Source organism: Oryx dammah, unplaced genomic scaffold, assembly GCF_014754425.2.
Source record: "Oryx dammah isolate SB20612 unplaced genomic scaffold, SCBI_Odam_1.1 HiC_scaffold_12, whole genome shotgun sequence".
NCBI lineage: Eukaryota > Metazoa > Chordata > Mammalia > Artiodactyla > Bovidae > Oryx > Oryx dammah.
The window spans coordinates 29,560,546-29,578,971 of record NW_024070196.1 but is presented as its reverse complement, the minus strand read 5'-3'; the positions used below and the strand labels follow the sequence as shown (position 1 = coordinate 29,578,971).

The 18,426-nt window shown below is 35.6% G+C and overlaps 1 protein-coding gene across 3 annotated transcripts; it reads left to right on the top strand.

Moving 5' to 3' along the window:
• Positions 1 to 11: 11 nt before the first annotated feature.
• On the top strand, positions 12 to 18,426 carry PLK4 (polo like kinase 4). 3 transcript variants are annotated; one of them, XM_040250518.1, is made up of 16 exons: positions 12 to 287; positions 941 to 1,036; positions 1,742 to 1,837; positions 1,919 to 2,033; positions 4,627 to 5,650; positions 6,628 to 6,728; positions 8,923 to 9,059; positions 9,870 to 9,974; positions 10,340 to 10,442; positions 12,112 to 12,261; positions 12,848 to 12,981; positions 13,078 to 13,169; positions 13,310 to 13,460; positions 14,160 to 14,300; positions 15,526 to 15,632; positions 16,784 to 18,426. In XM_040250518.1, exons 1-16 carry the CDS (start codon positions 258 to 260, stop codon positions 16,884 to 16,886), a joined length of 2,685 nt encoding a protein of 894 aa, XP_040106452.1. In that variant the 5' UTR covers positions 12 to 257; the 3' UTR covers positions 16,887 to 18,426. The 3 variants fall into 3 exon arrangements, with proteins under 3 accessions (XP_040106452.1, XP_040106449.1, XP_040106450.1); XM_040250515.1 differs by having other exon boundaries at positions 18 to 287; positions 1,742 to 2,033; XM_040250516.1 differs by having other exon boundaries at positions 92 to 287; positions 1,742 to 2,033; positions 13,313 to 13,460.

The window sequence follows — 18,426 nt, the reverse complement described above, 5'->3', positions numbered from 1 at the left end:
CCCGCCTCCTTACGTCACCTCCAACCTCTGAGGACAGCCACCGGCGCGAGTTTTTCAAAATGGGAGCGCGGAGGCGCCGCCCAGGCCTCAGAAGGTGCCCGGTAGACCTTTCGGAGGCTGTGCTGTCGTCGCAAAGAGCGGCGGCCTAGAGAGCCGAGCCTGATGGGCGCCAAGACCCGCTGGCTGCTTGGAGTGCTGCCTCGAAGGAACTGCGTGAGCTGGGCTGATCCGGGGAGCACGGGCCGCGGCCTGGAAATATGGCGACCTGCATCGGAGAAAAGATCGAGGTGAAAAGACTCGGCAGTCCCGAGTAGGGCGGGCGGGAGTCGGAGTGCCGGGTCTCGAGACCCTGGCAGGAAGGGGATAAGTCGAAGCTAACAGCTGCAGGGCTGGCTCCGAAGTGCCTGGGGAGGGTCCCAAACCCGGGCCGGGCTGTTTGGGGGCGGAGCGGCCCGCCCCTCGGAGATGCGGCGGCGGTGGGACAGGTGAGCCCCTTGTGGCCCCGCCCTTCTGTCCGTAGATACCGCGCCCCCCTGGTCAGCGATCCCGCCGGAGCTGCCGCGCTAAAGCAGGGCTAGGGTGTCTCCCCCTTCTCCAGGGGAATGGCGGTTACCTCTGGCGGGAGCTGCGGCGGGATTCCGTTCCAGCCCTTAGCTCTCAGGGGTTGGCTGGAGGTGGGAGGAGGGAGGAGGTTGGTGAGGCTAAGGAACCAGATCATTAGGGTGCTGTATCTAGAAACCAGCCTGGAAGCTCACAGACAACACAAGCCGTCAACATGTTGTCTACCCCAGACACCAGCTGTATTGAGGTGTAATACCTGCTTGAATTTTAAATGCAAATTCTCCTTTCGATCCTGTTTATCCTTTCCAGCCCATTCCTATTTCTCTTCCTTTCTACTTCTGGAAATCATCACACGTATTCTTTAATTTTAACTTTTAAGGATTTTAGAGTTGGAAATCTGCTTGGTAAAGGATCATTTGCTGGTGTTTATAGAGCTGAGTCCATTCACACTGGTTTGGAAGTTGCAATCAAAATGGTAAGAATATATTAATCGGTTTCTCACTTCTACTTTGCAGATAACTAGAGAGGTTTGCTACTTGAGATGTTAGAAACTCCTTACCTGCCAGCCTTTTCTTTATGGTGTAAAAAGCCCATTGCTTAAACAAAATACGGTAATGCCAACAGGTGAATTGAAGGATATCTTAAATAAATGCCTTATCTTTACTAATGTTCATTAGATCTGGTATCTGTTCTAATTATGCATACTTGGAGTAATTGGTAGAAATCAAAGAACAAATAATAATTTGTTTATAAGAAGAATACCCTTGTGCATAATTCTGTTTTGCACTGTAACAAGCTAAAATACTATTCTTGATTGTTAGGAGTCAGTCTAATATAAGCTAAGAAACACCTAAACCAGTAGAAAAAGGAAAGGGAAGTTTTCTTTTAAAACTTTGCTAAATTTGTGTTGTTGTTGTTATCATAGATTCGATAGTTGAGCTATAAATTCTTTAAGTTGATAGAGTATATTGGAATGCATTAGAGAAACTTATTGAATGTTCATTCCGTCAAGCACTCTGCTGGGTGCATGGGGAAAACAGACAACAGAATAAATTGATCTAAAAAGTAGATAAAAGGACTAAAGAATGTTTCAAAGTATATTTTGTTTTTTCAAAGTTAACATGACAAATTCACATTTGAAAGTTTATCATGAATGTTTAAAACTCTCATGTTATTTTAGATAGATAAGAAAGCCATGTACAAAGCTGGAATGGTACAGAGAGTCCAAAATGAAGTGAAAATACATTGCCAATTGAAACATCCTTCTATCTTGGAGGTAAGATACACATTTTATAAAAGTGGCCAAGGACATGGAATTTTTCTCTATTATAATTTATTACACCCTTTTACATTTCAGCTGTATAACTATTTTGAAGATAACAATTATGTGTACCTAGTATTAGAAATGTGCCATAATGGAGAAATGAACAGGTATTTAAAAAATAGAAGGAAACCATTCTCAGAAAATGAAGGTAAGCCATACTTCTTTTTTTTCCTTAAAAAAATTTTTTTTGGTAGATATGAGTTTTACTTTTTGTAGTTTTGAAGAATATACTGTTTTGTAATATTTAGTAAAACTGTTTCAATTATTACTTTAGGCTACAAAAGGAGACTGTTCACCCCCCCACCAAACTTTAAACAGCTGTTAATTCGTGTGAATAATTTAAGTGTTACAGAAATAAAGTAGGAGAAATTTACTATCCTTCTTTTAAAAACAACATTTTAAATCATTGGTCACAGTTTAATGTGTATCCTTTGACATCTAGAAAAGTTTTTTAGAAAAAATGCTCTTGATGACTATAAAGTAGTTTCTAAGTCAAACACAAGTACCTGCTGAAACCATTTGCTGTAGAAAATGTCAAACATTTAAACTGAGAGAGTAATATAATGAGCCCCTATGAACTTAACAATCATCTTTCAAAACTATCAACTCATGGTCAAATAGTTTCATCTTACTCTTATTATTCCCCCAGTGCCCCAGAGTATTTTGAAGCAAATCATAGACATCTTTTTATCTCTAATTGAGACTGACTTTAAAAAAAAAAAAAGTAAGCACAAAGTCACTATCACACCTAATAGTTCCTTACTATCAAACACATTGTCAGTTTCAGCTTCCACAGTTTCTTAGAGGTAACATTTTTATATTTCAGATCAGGACCAAGTAAGGTCCTTGTATCATCACACAAATGATTGTTTTCTATCTGTCTATTTATTTATTTAGGCTGTGCTGCATCTTAGTTGCAGCTCCCAGAATCTTCATTGAGGCTTGCAGACTCAGCTGTGGCATGCATGCAGGATCTAGTTGCCCAAGCAGGGATTGAACCCTGGGCCCCCTGATTTGGGAGCTTGGAGTCTTACCCACTGGACCACCAAGGAAGTTCCAGAAATGATTGTTTTCAAATATCTTACCCTGCTAACTGAGATTGCAGGCTAGATTGAAATCTAAGAAAGATGGTTGTTGACAGGCTTTTTGTCCATTTGATTCTATATTTAACCCATTTAGAAAGCAATTTGGTCACACATATTAAGAATCAGGGAAATGTTTATATCCTTAGATTGAAAGTAAGAACATTTTACAAATTGAAAATAAATTTATATGCATATTGATGATGAATACTGTATTTTTTCATAATACTGTAGGGTTTTCTTATATAGTAGGGTCTTCTTATATAAGACATAGCTTACAAAAATTGGAAGGAGATGAATTACCAATTTAATTAAAACCAAGATTGTATATGACAAAAGATACTGTCAACAAATTTCCTGGTAGCTCAAACGGTAAAGCGTCTGCCTACAATGCAGGAGACCCGGGTTTGATCCCCGAGTCAGAAAGATCCCCTGGAGAAGGAAATGGCAACCCACTCCAGTATTCTTGCCTGGAAGATCCCATGGACCGAGGAGCCTGGTAGGCTACCCCTGGTAGTGCACGGGGTCACAAAGAGTCAGACACGACTGAGCAACTTCAACAAATTTCAAAGTTAAAGATAGGAAGAAAATATTTATAAAATAAATGGCTGGCCAATTAATATTTAAAATATAAGGCATGCCTGGACTTCCCTGGTGGTACAGTGGTTAAGAGTCCCCCTGCCAGTGCAGGGGACATAGGTTCAATCCCTGACCCAGAAGATTCCACATGGCAAGGAGAGACTAAGCTTGTGCTCTAGAGCCAGCCATCTGAAACTACTGAGCCATGTGCCACAACTACTGAAACCCGTGTGCCTCGAGCCTCTGTTCTGCACACACAGTGAGAAGCCCGTGCACCATGCAGTGAAGAGTAGCCCCTGCTCGCTGCAACTAGAGAAAGGCCTCACACAGCAGCCAAGACCCAGTGTGATCAAAAAAGAAAAGGCATGCCTAAAAAGAAAAAGACAATTGAATAGGAAAATGGATGAGGGATATAAGGAAACTGTTCACAGAAAAGAAAGTATAGTTGGCCAGTTCCCAGGTGGTGAAGTGGTAAAGAATCCACATGCTAATCAAGGAGATGCAGGTGATGTGGGTTCAATCCCTTGGTCAAGAAGCTCTCCTGGAGAAGGAAATGGCAACCAAATCCCATGGACAGAAGAGCCTGATGGGCTACAGTTCATGAGGTCGCAAAGAGTCAGACACGACTGAGTATGCGTGCAGAACATGGGGACATCAAAGGAACTTTAGGTTGCTTTTCTCTTTTTTAAAATTTGAGCGTATTTGTGAATTTTTTGTTTAATTATAAATATTTTCTCTTAATTTCTGTGGACTTCTGGTTACCCTAGTTTAACTCCAGTCATTCTCAATTCTTAATAAAAGTAAGCATCCCTTAACTGTATTAGAAAACTCATCAGTTGTAAAGGACAAAGATTAAAAGGAGTGCCTAGATGTCTTAAAGGGAAATATTAAAGAATATTATAAAATTATCAGAGTGGGAAAAAAAAAATTAACAGAGTGGTATTTTGGTTGGTGAAACTAAGCCACAAATCAGTTCACTAATTGTAATATTAGCTTATGTACTTGGGTTTCATCGTGTATTCTAAATACTGAATCTTCAGATTTTCTAAGTTGTAACTTTTATTTTTTGCATTCTAACAGCTCGACACTTCATGCACCAAATCATCACAGGAATGTTATATCTCCATTCACATGGTATATTACACCGGGACCTCACACTTTCTAACCTCTTACTTACACGTAATATGAACATCAAGATTGCTGATTTTGGGCTGGCAACTCAGTTGAAAATGCCACATGAAAAGCACTATACGTTATGTGGAACTCCTAATTACATTTCTCCAGAAATTGCAACTCGAAGTGCACATGGACTTGAATCTGATATTTGGTCCTTGGGCTGTATGTTTTATACATTACTTATTGGGAGACCGCCTTTTGACACTGACACGGTCAAGAACACATTAAATAAAGTAGTATTGGCAGATTATGAAATGCCAACTTTTTTGTCAAGAGAAGCCAGGGACCTCATTCACCAGTTACTTCGTAGAAATCCAGCAGATCGTTTAAGTCTGTCTTCAGTATTAGATCATCCTTTTATGTCCCGAAATTCTTCAAAAAAAAGTAAGGATTTAGGAACTGTAGAAGACTCGATTGATAGTGGACATGCCACAATTTCTACAGCAATTACAGCTTCTTCCAGTACCAGTATAAGTGGTAGTTTATTTGACAGAAGACGACTTTTGATTGAACAGCCACTCCCAAATAAAATGACTATATTTCCAAAGAATAAAAATCCAAGTGATTTTTCTTCTTCAGGAGATGGAAGCAGCTTTTATACTTCATGGGGCAATCAAGAACAAGAAACCAGTAATAGTGGAAGGGGAAGAGTAATCCAAGAGGCAGAAGAAAGGCCACATTCTCGATACCTTCGTAGAGCCCATTCCTCTGATAGATCTGAGACTTCTCATGGTCAGTCTCGAGTGAAAACATATACAATGGAACGATGTTACTCAGCAGAAATGCTTTCAAAATCCAAACAATCAGGAGTGGAGGAACATGAAAGATATTCACCCACAAACAACGATGCTAATATTTTTCACTTTTTTAAGGAAAAGACATCCAATAGTTCTGGATCTTTTGAAGGACCTGATAACAATCAAGCACTGTAAGAATAATTCTATCAAAAGCATTTTACTTTTAGATAAGCATTGTATTATCACAAACATGAAGCTGCTTGTAACTAAGGTTGGGGGTATCTTTTTTCTAACCCTATCAGATATTCCTGGGGCACTTCTTAACTATGATTTCTATTTTTTAATAGAAAATCAGAATGATAATTTTGAATTGTGGTTAAGAATTAGAATGAGTATATGTGCTCATGGATGTATCTGTAGTAGGTGTTTAATACTTAATTTTTAGTGTCATGTTTAATTTTATATGAAGCAGGTCTCCAGTGCAGTGTATCATATTTTAAACGTGTGTGATCCCTAAAGTACTTTTAACAGTAACCATACATAAACACACACACAAATAGAGTTCAGTTCAGTTCAGTCACTCAGTCGTGTCCGACTCTTTGCGACCCCATGAATCGCAGCACGCCAGGCTTCCCTGTCCATCACCAACTCCCGGAGTTCACTTGGATTCATGTCCATCAAGTCAGTGATGCCATCCAGCCACCTCATCCTCTGTCGTCCCCTTCTCCTACCCCCAATCCCTCCCAGCATCAAAGTCTTTTCCAGTGAGTCAACTCTTCACATGAGGTGGCCAAAGTACTGGAGTTTCAGCTTTAGCATCATTCTGAGCTTAAGTGATGAGGAATCATACTATTACCTGCTTCTCACGTGAAGACTAGGTTTTTAGTGACTAGTGTTTGGTTTTTTTTCCCCTCTGATTTTTATTCTTAAATTACAAGAGGATAGTAGCCATATAGAAATAGTGTCATAATGCCATGGGCATTTTGGCATGGGAATTTAGCTTCGTAGAGACAATTTAGTTATGTAAATATTGAGTTCTACTATTAATCTAAAAGTTTTTAGGTGTTCATATCAAAAGAAATCTCTCTTTTTAAAGTATTTTTATTTTACAAAGTTATTATCAGATAATTTTTTATTAGTTTATGGAAAATTTTTTTTCTTTCTTTAGCTCCAATCATCTTTGTCCAGGAAAAACTCCCTTTCCATTTCCTGACCAGACACCTCAGACTGAAACAGTGCAACAATGGTTTGGGAATCTGCAAATAAATGGTGAGTTTTTAATGGACTGTTTAATAAAATATTAATAATTTGGCCACTTAGCAAGCATTGCCGTTTTCTCTTTGGATTTTCTTAAGGAAATAATGGCATTTTGAATAAACTTAGTTATAGTAATAACAATACATTTTGAGTATTTACTCTATCAACCACTGTCCTTAATGCTTAACATATATTGTTAACTTTTTAAATTCTCACAAAAACTATATGAAGAAGATACTATTATTAGTCCTGTCTTACAAATGAGGAAGTTATAGTGCACAAAGCTTAATTGCCAAGCCACAACTGCCCATAAATAGACATGAGTCCAACCCACACAGTCTGGCTCAGAGACTTTAGTCTCCAAACCCCTCTGCTCTCACAGTCTCTCTCTAATAAGTACCTATATCAGTGCCTATAAAATAATCAAAAGATGGTTGATTTTATTTTTGACTATAAGGGGGTATGGATATCATAGTATACCAGTGGGACTTTGCATAACACTACACAGCTACTAAAACCTAATTAAGTCATTATTTCATTTATAGACCCAGAGTTTGAAGATTAAACATTTCTCCTTAATGAACATGCTAGATTCACAGAAGTGGGTTGGAAAATAATTATGGGGAAAAGTGAGAATAAAAAAGAAACATATGGAAGAAACATATGGAGAGGGGAAGATAATTTTTTACTAAGTATCATATTACTTCAGACAAAGTACATAATATATGGGTGTAATTTAAGTAGAGTTGTTTTGTCACCACAAGTCTATTTTTGTGTGTGTCTATTATTTTCAAGATCCCAAAAGATAATTAATCGTCTCATGTTTACTTGTTAAAGCTGATAATTCAACCTTATGTGTTTTAAACTATAAAACTGCCCTGTGCTTAAATTTTTTACTTAACCTTCTACTGTGTTTATACATACTTCTTATTTGGTAACATGGACATGTCTGGGGTAACCTTGTTTATAATACTCTAGTAGTGCTGCTGCAATTTTAAAGTATATTATTTGATATAAGATATTTCCTATTATAATGGTAGTGAGGAGGGGAAAGCATGTAAAAGTCATTTAAGGGGAAAACTGAGATGCAGATTTTTAGATTTAGCATTAGAAAAATTGCCTTACGAAGTTTTATATGCTCTCATCATTTTAAGGGCTTTTTAAAAAACAATGTCTCCATGTGAACTCTAGAACTGTTGATATATAAAATTTAAATAGGTAAAGTTCAACAAGAGCTTTTTTTAGAAATGTAGCTACAGATAACATTTGTAATATTAGGTATTAATGATATTAAAGCCATTTTGTATATTTTAGTGTGTTTTGGCTTTAGTTGCATATTTTGTAAGTAAAAATGAAATAGTCCTTAGCTTACATGTTATGTGGAATGATTATTTGGGAACTCCTCTCAAATCTGTATTTATTGCAGCATTGGCAGTTGCTTGTTTAGCATTAGTAGGTGACTAGGGGGAGCCTGGGGGGCTGCCATCTATGGGGTCGCTCAGAGTCGGACACGACTGAAACGAATTAGCAGCAGCAGCAGTTTTGCTTTGATTGAAAAATTAATTTCATATTGGTATCTTTTCTTTCTTAGTCTTAGACTTAAAGGTATTCTTTTGCAGGCTAGCTTAAAATATCCTTTTAAAGTCACTATCTTTTTTTTTTTTAAGTCACTATTTTATTATGCCATATCTTTTTCTCTTTTTGTGGCCGCACTGCATGGCTTGTAGGATCTTAATTCCCGGACCAGGAGTTGAGCCTGGGCCCTCAGCTGTGAAAGCACCAATTCCTAATGGCTGGGCTGCCAGGAAGTCTCTTATGCCATATCTTAAACTGAAAAATTATGAGTTTGGTTTTTTTTAAACTAAATTTCTTTTGCTCTTCGCAAAAAAGTATGCTGTTGTAACCAGCATGACATTGTTTTGTGTAGACTTGACTTTAATTATTCACTAAGTTGCTTTATTTTATGTATATTGTAGCTCATTTAAGAGAAACTACTGAGCACAACAGTATTAGCCCAAAGAGAGATTTCCAGGGCCGCCCAGATTTCTAGCACACATCAGGAAATGCCTAGACTGATACAAGAGCCAAAAGGAGCCCAATACTTCTGATAATGCACGTTCTGTGAAACATTTGAATACCATGAAATATATGACTGCATATCACACTAAACCTGAAATAATTCAACAAGAATCTATTTTTGGCTTAGATCCTTCTTCTGAACAAAGCAAGACTAGGGGTGTAGAGCCACCGTTGATCTATCAGAAGCGTACATTACGAAGCATTACATCTCCTTTGACTGCTTATAGGTTAAAACCAATCCGACAGAAAACCAAAAAGGCCGTGGTATGTCTGTTATTTTTCTAAATCACTGTATGATTTCCTTGAGTATATGGTTTCTGGTATCAAGCATGGTATCTTTTCAGTTCCCTATAATGTCCCTGCATTTTTATATGTACTTGATAAACTCACATAAGAGAAAAGAGATTGCATGTTTATGCAACAATAGCTGTTGTTTTCTTCTGGATACTTTAAGAATGGTGAACTGATACAAACTTTAAATTATTGATAATGAAAAACATTTAGAAGTAATACTGGCCAAATGCTGTGTTAAATATTATCCACAATCCTAATCACTAAATTAATATAGTATTATCTTTTGTTTTCATTGTTTCTACATTTAATCCAGTCTCAAAAAGATAAACTAGAAAATATAACTTTTTAAACATCTCAAACTATTGATGTTTTAACAGGAATATGAAAAATAAGTAGAGGATTTTTTTTTAATGTTGTGTGTATTGGGAATAGTGATTTTTATTTTTTAATTCCCTATTCATCTCTTGTTTTCCATTTCACCCAGTCTTGCCTTTAATTGGAGTGCTATTCTTTACAAAGCCCTTAAATTCTACCCCCTACCTTCTGCTTCCTTTCTGCTCACTGGTTATTTCACACCTCATTATACCATCTTACCTTTACTCCTTATGTTTCACAGTTGTGCTCAAATACACCTGTGATCTAGACTATTGCAGTGAAGCAGCTATTTTAATTTTTTTTGTTTCTGCCATGGTTAAGTACTTTGCTCTTCACTAATATATGTGTCAGAATGTCCTGATAAATAATTGTTGTTGATTTTAGTGTTTTTTTTTTTTTTTTTAGGTGAGCATACTTGATTCAGAGGAGGTATGTGTGGAGCTTCTGAAGGATTATGCATCTCAAGAATATGTGAAAGAAGTTCTTCAGATATCTAGTGATGGGAGTATGGTAATGTGGATTCACTTTTATTATCTTGCAGCTTCATCACTTAAGTATTTACCATTCCATTCATTCTATTACAAAACAATTTTTTAAATTACTTTTCCTGATATGATAGTATATATGGAATTCAAAAAGTAAAATAGCATACTATAAATAAAGTAGCGTGGTTTAAAAAATAATTATAACTAGTAACAAAATCTAAACTTCAGGTTTAAGTTTAAACAGTGAAAAAATTACTTTTAGAGAGTATTTAGTGTTTTCAATAAAGATAAAATTTAATATTCATGTGAGCTCTTTTTATAATTTTAGTGACAAAATATAGTTCTTTAACTTAATGGCATATAATTAGAATTTTTAAAATTTTTTGACAGATCACTATTTATTATCCAAATGATGGAAGAGGTTTTCCTCTTGCTGATAGACCACCCTCACCTACTGATAATATCAGTAGGTACAGTTTTGATAATTTACCAGGTATGTAAATTTACCAGGGAATAAATTTAGATAATGGATTTATATAAATCCATAGAGATAAACTCTATACATGTGGATATCGTAAATTGTAAATATCTTGACTTCATTTGGGCTGCAAGTTATGTTCTTACAACTTTGTATCTGGAGAGATGTGCTGTACCTTACTAATTCAGTGTTCAGGCATGTTCTGTATTAAAATGGAATTTTATTTTATTTAAGGAAAAACTAACTCTGGAATATTAGTCATGTGTCCACAAATATACTTTGCACATTTGTTTAGTTACAGTTTGTCTAGAATAGTGTTATAAATTCAACATGAAGTGTCTGGTTTTTCACTTTAGAAATCTTTCTGTGCTACATAATGATCCCTTGTAATTGTGGTTAACCAGATTTGACTCCCAGTTCAGTTTCTGGATCTTATGAATTAGAAAATTAAGCACAGAGCAAAGGTGCAATGAGTTACAAGAAAGAAGAAGAAAAAAAAAAAAAGAAAAAGAAAAAATAAATAAAGAAAAAAAAAAAAAGAAAATTAAGCACTGAGTAGTAAGACTTCCCTAAGGTGACTTAAAAGCAAATGAAAGACCTATCTAACCTAACCTTATTAGAATAAAAGCAGGTAGACAAGACTGTTAAATACTATAAATGACCACTGCTGCTCCTGCTGCTTAGTCACTTCAGTCATGTCCAGCTCTGAGTGACCCCATGGACTATAGCCTGCTAGGCTTCTCTTTCCATGGGGATTCTCCAGGCAAGAGCCGCTGGAGTGGATTGCCATGCCCTCCTCCAGGGGATCTTCCTGATCCAGGAATTGAACCCAGGTCTTCCACATTGCAGGCAGATTCTTTACAATCTGAGACACCAGCTGCTACTGCTGCTGCTGCTAAGTCGCTTCAGTGTCCGACTCTGTGCGACCCCACAGATGGCAGCCCACCAGGCTCCCCCATCCCTGGGATTCTCCAGGCAAGAAGACTGGAGTGGGTTGCCATTCCCTTCTCCAGTGCATGAAAGTGAAAAGTGAAAGTGAAGTCGCTCAGTTGTGTCCAACTCTTAGCGACCCCATGGACTGCAGCCCACCAGGCTCTGTCCATGCGATTTTCCAGGCAAGAGTACTGGAGTGGGGTGCCATTGCCTTCTCTGTGAGCCACCAGGGAAGCCCATAAATGACCACGGTTACAGGGAACTACAAAAATTTAGCATGCTGTACTTTACTAATATAAAAAGTGCTACATTTCTTTTTCTCAGTCATTTGGTTCTGATATCTTAGAACTCTTTTCATTTATTAAAACTTCCCTAGAGTCATTATCTTACTTTTAATAAGGAGTCAGTGATTCAAAGAGAGATTTTTTTTTTAATAGTCATGATACTAATCCATCAGGTTTTGTTACATACATCTTGGGAATTTTATTATACTGTCTTTAGTTTTCATTAAAATAGTAGACTTCCATCTCCCAAATATTTTTATTTCCATCTCTAAAAAATTTTTATATTAAAATAGTAGACTTCCATCCCGAAAATATTTTATTTTTAATAGGATTATTAACCGTGGGTAATGGAATTATTAACTTTTGACTTAAATTTTTGAGAGAAGTAAATATTAAGACTGTTACTGAATTTATGTCAACATTTTCATTCCCTAAGATTAGGTAATTTCTTTCTTTTGTCTGCCTAGAAAAGTACTGGCGAAAATATCAATATGCTTCCAGATTTGTACAGCTTGTAAGATCTAAATCTCCCAAAATTACTTATTTTACAAGATATGCTAAATGTGTTTTGATGGAGAATTCCCCTGGTGCTGATTTTGAGGTTTGGTTTTATGATGGTAAGTGCCATTTAGAAATGGTTATTTTTTTCCCCTTTAGCTTGTAACTTTGTGATTGTGGGTTTGTGTTTTTAATTCAGCACAGTTGTGTTTTTTTTGCCCACACCATGCGCTTGTTTTTTGCCCACACCATGCGCTTGTGGAATCCAGTTCCCAGACCAGGGACTAAACCCAGGCCACAGGAAAGCAAGCTCAAAATCCTAACCACTAGAGAACCAGGGAATTTCCTAGCACAGTGTGCGTGTGCGTGTGCGTGGGGGTGTGTCAACATTCTGATTGATATGCTACTTCTTATTAGAACTTAAATGGACGTGTGTGTGTGTATGAACATTCTGATTGATATGCTACTTCTTATTAGACTTAAATGGACATATACCCAAAAAATGGCATATATTTATTGGAATACTACTTTGAGAGCCTCATTTTATTAATGGCCAATGAGTAAATGTAAATGATACCTTGATCTAGGAGCTATTGTATACTGGAGTATGATAATGAATATATATATCCATATATATACATATATTCATATACATATAATGAATATTTATAGAAATGATAAAGCATTTTCTGCTTTTTTTTTAAGGAGCAAAGATACACAAAACAGAAGATTTAATTCAGGTGATCGAAAAGACTGGCAGATCTTACACCTTAAAAGGTGAAAGTGAAGTTAATAGCTTAAAAGAGGAGGTAAAAATGTATATGAACCATGCTAATGAGGTATGTACCTACTTTTAGTAGGTTTTTTCTTAACCAGTTACTAACATTACAAATGACATAGGTGAAGTAATGACAGAAAGCACTCTTTTAAAACAGGGCCACCGTATTTGTTTAGCACTGGAATCCGTAATTTCAGAAGAGGAAAAGAAAAGTGGAAGTGCTCCTTTTTTTCCCATAATCGTAGGAAGGTAAATGTTTGAAAATTTATTAAATATGACTAAAATGTGTAAATTTTTTTTAAGTTTAGTGTTTACATTATGAGCATTCTTCTGTTTTCTGTAAATTGAAAGCTTTAAGGGAATGTATTTGACATGTCTTTCTCCTTCAGAAGACCGAGTAGTACTAGTTCACCTAAGGCCTTAACACCTCCTCCTCCTCCTGTGTATCCAAACTACCCAGTGCGAGAGCCACCATCTCTGAACAGAATGGTCGTAAATAGTGCTGCTTCTCCAAAACAGGCACCAGTACTTAATCCTCCTGTAAGTAAATACATGTCACTTCTGTACTTTAAACTCTTCAATGATTGCCTAATGTCCCTGATAGAAAATTAAAACCATCTGACTGTGGTCTTACTACCACCCAGCTACTTGTCTAGCCTCATCCTGAACTACTTTACCCCAGCACTCTCAGGGCCTTTTCCCATGTTGTTCACTTGACCTGCTATTCTTTTCCTGAACCCTTTAATGGCTTTCTTTCTCCTCCTCCAGCTCTCAGTTTAAGCACCTCAGCGAGGCCTAACTTGACTACTCAGGGAAAACACCAAATATACTAATGTATATATATAGTTTTATTTTTGCTAGTAAATATCATTAACTTCCTTAATATCCATGATAGGGTCATGGTTAAAAAAACACTTATTTTTACCAAATGAACTATCATGCCAATGAAGATGATATAGCAATGTAGTAAAATACAAGATTAAAGAAATAGATGTGTGTGTGTGTATTCACAACCATTTATAATTGTAGCTATGAAAAATTATATCTTTGGGGAAATGAATAAGTCTGCCACAATGAATTTTTTTTCCTGTCCTATGCATTTATTTTGTATAATGTGATAATTTATCTTTTCTTTTTTATAAATTAAGATAATGAAAATCTGGTCATTATCTACTTTTGCTAAGGTTGACATACTGGAATGCTTAGGAATGATATCTTCCTTTCTTTTACTGTTTGTAGGTGGTTACAAATGAAGGACTTGGCCTTACGGGTGCAGCTTCTGAAACAAACAGCTCTCCTAGAAGTCTTAAAGATTGTCTCCCTAAATCAGCACAACTTTTGAAGTCTGTTTTTGTGAAAAATGTTGGTTGGGCTACGCAGGTAAGCAGCTTTTAGGCATGTAAATTTTCTAAGTATGTAGTAATTTGGTTTCCGCAGTGATTAACAATGACCAAAAAATATAAAGATTTCTGTTTGCAAGAAAGTTTTTATACCTTTTTTGCATTGGGTATGTCATTAATAATTTTCAAATTTTTTAATTTGTATATACTTGGAAAACTCTAGATACTAGTTGATACCAAATTGCTTGCTAGGGCCTAGGTGACCTGTTTTTGGCCTTTGTCTTTCAAGTAGAGGTCATGATAATGGCTAAACGTTAGGACTTGAGAATGTCCTTAAGACATTTTAAGTTTTAGAAAGTATTTGTAATCTATATTAGTAGAGTAACTTTGATTTGGCAGAAAAGATTTTTTGCATTTTAAAGTTGGTTCTACACTTAAAGAATTTTACATAGGTGTAAACCTATATGTGCATGGTATCTGAAAACTTGAATTTTGGAGACTTTTGAGTATAGCACATGGAATTTTTACTTACCAGTGAAATAAAATACAGCTTAGTCCTTTACAGAGGTAGGAAGTAAAGGGAAGGGAACACAGCCTTTGTCGAGTACCTCCATGTAGTACCATGTTTTCACATACACTGTCACATTATTTCCCAAAATCAAACCTAGTAAAGTTGATGCCATCTCCTCCTTTCATAGATAGTAAAATTATGGCTTATGCTGGATAGGTTGACTTGCACATTCCTACTAGTTAGTTGACAGAATCTGGATGTAAACCCAAGTGTTGGATTCCTGTACTCTGTTTGGAGTGGCAGGCGCATTGTAAGTATTAGTGACTAAAGGAACAAGTTTCAAAAGCAAAGACGTAACATTCTCAGGCAGACCAAAAATTCTCATGGCCTAAGAACAAAGAATATATGAAAATTGTAACCTAAGGAAGTGTTGTTTGGTAATTTTCTAAATCTGTTCTTAGCTGGAAATACTATGGGAAAGGAAAAACACTTGTTCAGACATCCTAGTAGAAATTAATGGAAAACAGGATTTATGTAGAATAAATTTAATTTCTGATGTCCTATCTGTTAAAGGAATCACCTGAAAAAAATATGGATATTCTCAAATGTTGCTGTCATCACAGCCCCAAATTTGTAGTTACCTGAAGGGTTTGTTGTTATTTTTTAACTATGTGAAAAATCTGTTAAACATGAGTGCCTTTTAAGAATTTATGTTCTGCTATATAGTAATTTTGCATGCTTACTATTTTTCTAGTTAACTAGTGGAGCTGTGTGGGTTCAGTTTAATGATGGGTCCCAGTTGGTCGTGCAGGCAGGAGTGTCTTCTATTAGTTATACATCACCAGATGGTCAAACAACTAGGTAAGTTTTAAAATACTGGTTGAGATTCAGCCCTTCGCTATAATTTTTTTTCTCTATATGCTGAAATAAATGACTTAAGTTACTCTTTTCACGTTGACAAAGTTAATCTTATTATTTAAACTGTTATATATTCAAAGCAGCTCACAGTCTTTTTAATACATATTTTATGATTATCTACAGAAATGCAAGGTGGCTGGAATGTATTATCCACACCAGTTGGTTAGATTGCTTTAGCCTTACTGTTCCTTTAGTCTGAGTTGACCCTTTTCAGAAGTAATGAACTTCTAAGTAATGTATTAATACTTAGTTTATATAAAAGAACACAGAAAGAAGAAATCTTTAATAGATAACCAGACTGTTTTTCCCAAATGAAAGGCTGTATCAATGTAAAGTGATTAATGATTAAAAGAATTTTTTGAATGTATATACTCATTCTGAATGAGGGTATATGCCAGGCTAATACAATACTTACACTAACAAAGAAAAATCTGTCAACAACAACAAAAAGCAGTGGTTTGGTTTCCACATTTCAAACCATAACTTACTAAAAAGAGGCAGAGTACCATTGATGCCAATAGAAACATGCTACTTTATGAAAAGTGCTTATTGTGGAGGAAATACTTGGGCTAAACATAGTTTGTGGGTGTTTACCAACTGCTTTTGTGTGTATATATGCAGTACCATCATTTAAAGAACTCAGGTTGAGGGGTCTTGTTAAAACAACGTCTTCCAAATATTCTAGAAAGTGGAAAGATACAGGTATAAAATGGGTAGAACCCATGTTCAAAGATTGAAGTTCAGATTTTTACTTGATATGGTAGTTTGGAAAATTTTGATATTTAATGGAAATGTTATTATAATGTGTTTAGTTTGTATTTTCTTTAGGGTCTTCAACTTAATGCGGAATCTAGATTTTCAGCTTATGTAAAATCTGTTCAAGTTTTTTGATCTATTTTATTATTTAAATATGTTTAGAAATTGATCTATTTTAAAAGGATACAAATTGACTATGTTTTAGTGTCTTAATAAATAATTTTGTATAATCTTTCTGCACTGCCTTTTGCCATTGAAGAACTACTGTGCCTTTTGGTATTCATACAAACCAACTGATTAAGTTATGATTTTATCTTTTTCTCTTCTGCTTCACTTAGGTATGGAGAAAATGAAAAATTACCAGAATACATCAAACAGAAATTACAGTGTCTTTCTTCCATCCTTTTGATGTTTTCTAATCCAACTCTTAGTTTTCATTGATTAAAGCTCCTTTTAGATATGTTTAATAAATAACTTTTTTGTTGGCTTTCAAGTAAAGTGACATTTTTATTTTAAAAAACTTCTTCAGAAAGCCCTTCTGTAAAAGAGAATTTTAATCTGTACCATAAAGGATGTCTGTCTTCCAATGAGAGAACAAAGCAGAATGGAACATGAGTCACAAAATGTAGTGGTCACAGACTAAAATAGGACACCTAACTTTGCTCTTAGAACATATACCCTTGAAATTACTGTGTTTATGTTGTATTGAACAGTCTTTTGAAGCAAAAATATAGATGGTGTGTGATATATTTGTGCTTTTTTATTGTTTTCCCTACTTTAGACATGTTAAGAATCATGGACAAAACATGCTGGAGTTTCTGAATTTTGAACATGTAAATAATGTATATTTATGTTATAAGTAACATATGTAAACATGTATATTTGTTTTATATTTATTTTTGTAGCACTAGTTTGTGATGAAACATTTCTGCAAATGCATTTTATTAAAAAATAATAAATAGTGATGTTACTTTATTGATTTATTTACTTAATTTAAAATAACTTAGTAAACTTAAGAGGAGGCAATTGAATTTTTAAAATTAACTTTTTAAATGGTAAGTACATCGTTTCTCTACCTTTATCTGAAAATATCTGTATATTAATGATAAACATTTTAACAATGAAGAATTCAACAATGCAATTAACATGAGGAATGGTGGCTCAGACAGTAGAGAATCCACGGGCAATCTGCAAGACCTAGGTTCGATCCCCAGGTTGGGAAGATCCCCTGGAGAAGGGCATGGCAACCCACTCCAGTATTCTTGCCTGGAGAATCCTATGGACAGAGGAGTCTGGCGGGCCACTGTCCATGGAGTCACAAAGAGATACGACTGAGTGACATGAGGAAAAAGAATATTCGATGGTGGGACAGCCATTCTTAATGAAATACTCAAGGTAAAGTAGGAATAAAATCAAACTACTTAAATATAATAGACTGTTACACAATTTTTTTTTCCTGCTGATTTTTATAATCAGAATATTGGAGCCATTCCATTGAATACCTGTTGTCACAGTTATTCAACACTGATTTGGAGGTTGCTGTCTAAAGAGATGAGAAGATAATTTGTGGCATAAACTGCACAGTTAATAAGAAAAAGACAACCCAATAAAAAAAGACAAAAGATACGAACAGATAATTCACAAAGGAGAAAATCCATAAAATGAATCAGAACATACTCACTACATCTGAAGTTGGAGAAATATAAGACTAAAAAATAATTTCCTTTTATCAGAGATTGGTTAAAAAAAAAGTCATAGTGCTACCGTGAGGAGGGCGTTCTCAAGTGTTGCTGACTATAGAGTATAAATGAAAAAGCAATCTGACAGTATTAGAATTAACATATTTTAATACATTGGCAGTCCAACTTTGAGGAAGAAAATTATATAAACTATTCCCTTAGGGATAAAAATATGGTTGATAAAAATATGGTTAAATGTAAGAATTTCCTCTTAGAAATAAAGGAGTTCTTAGCTTAATTTT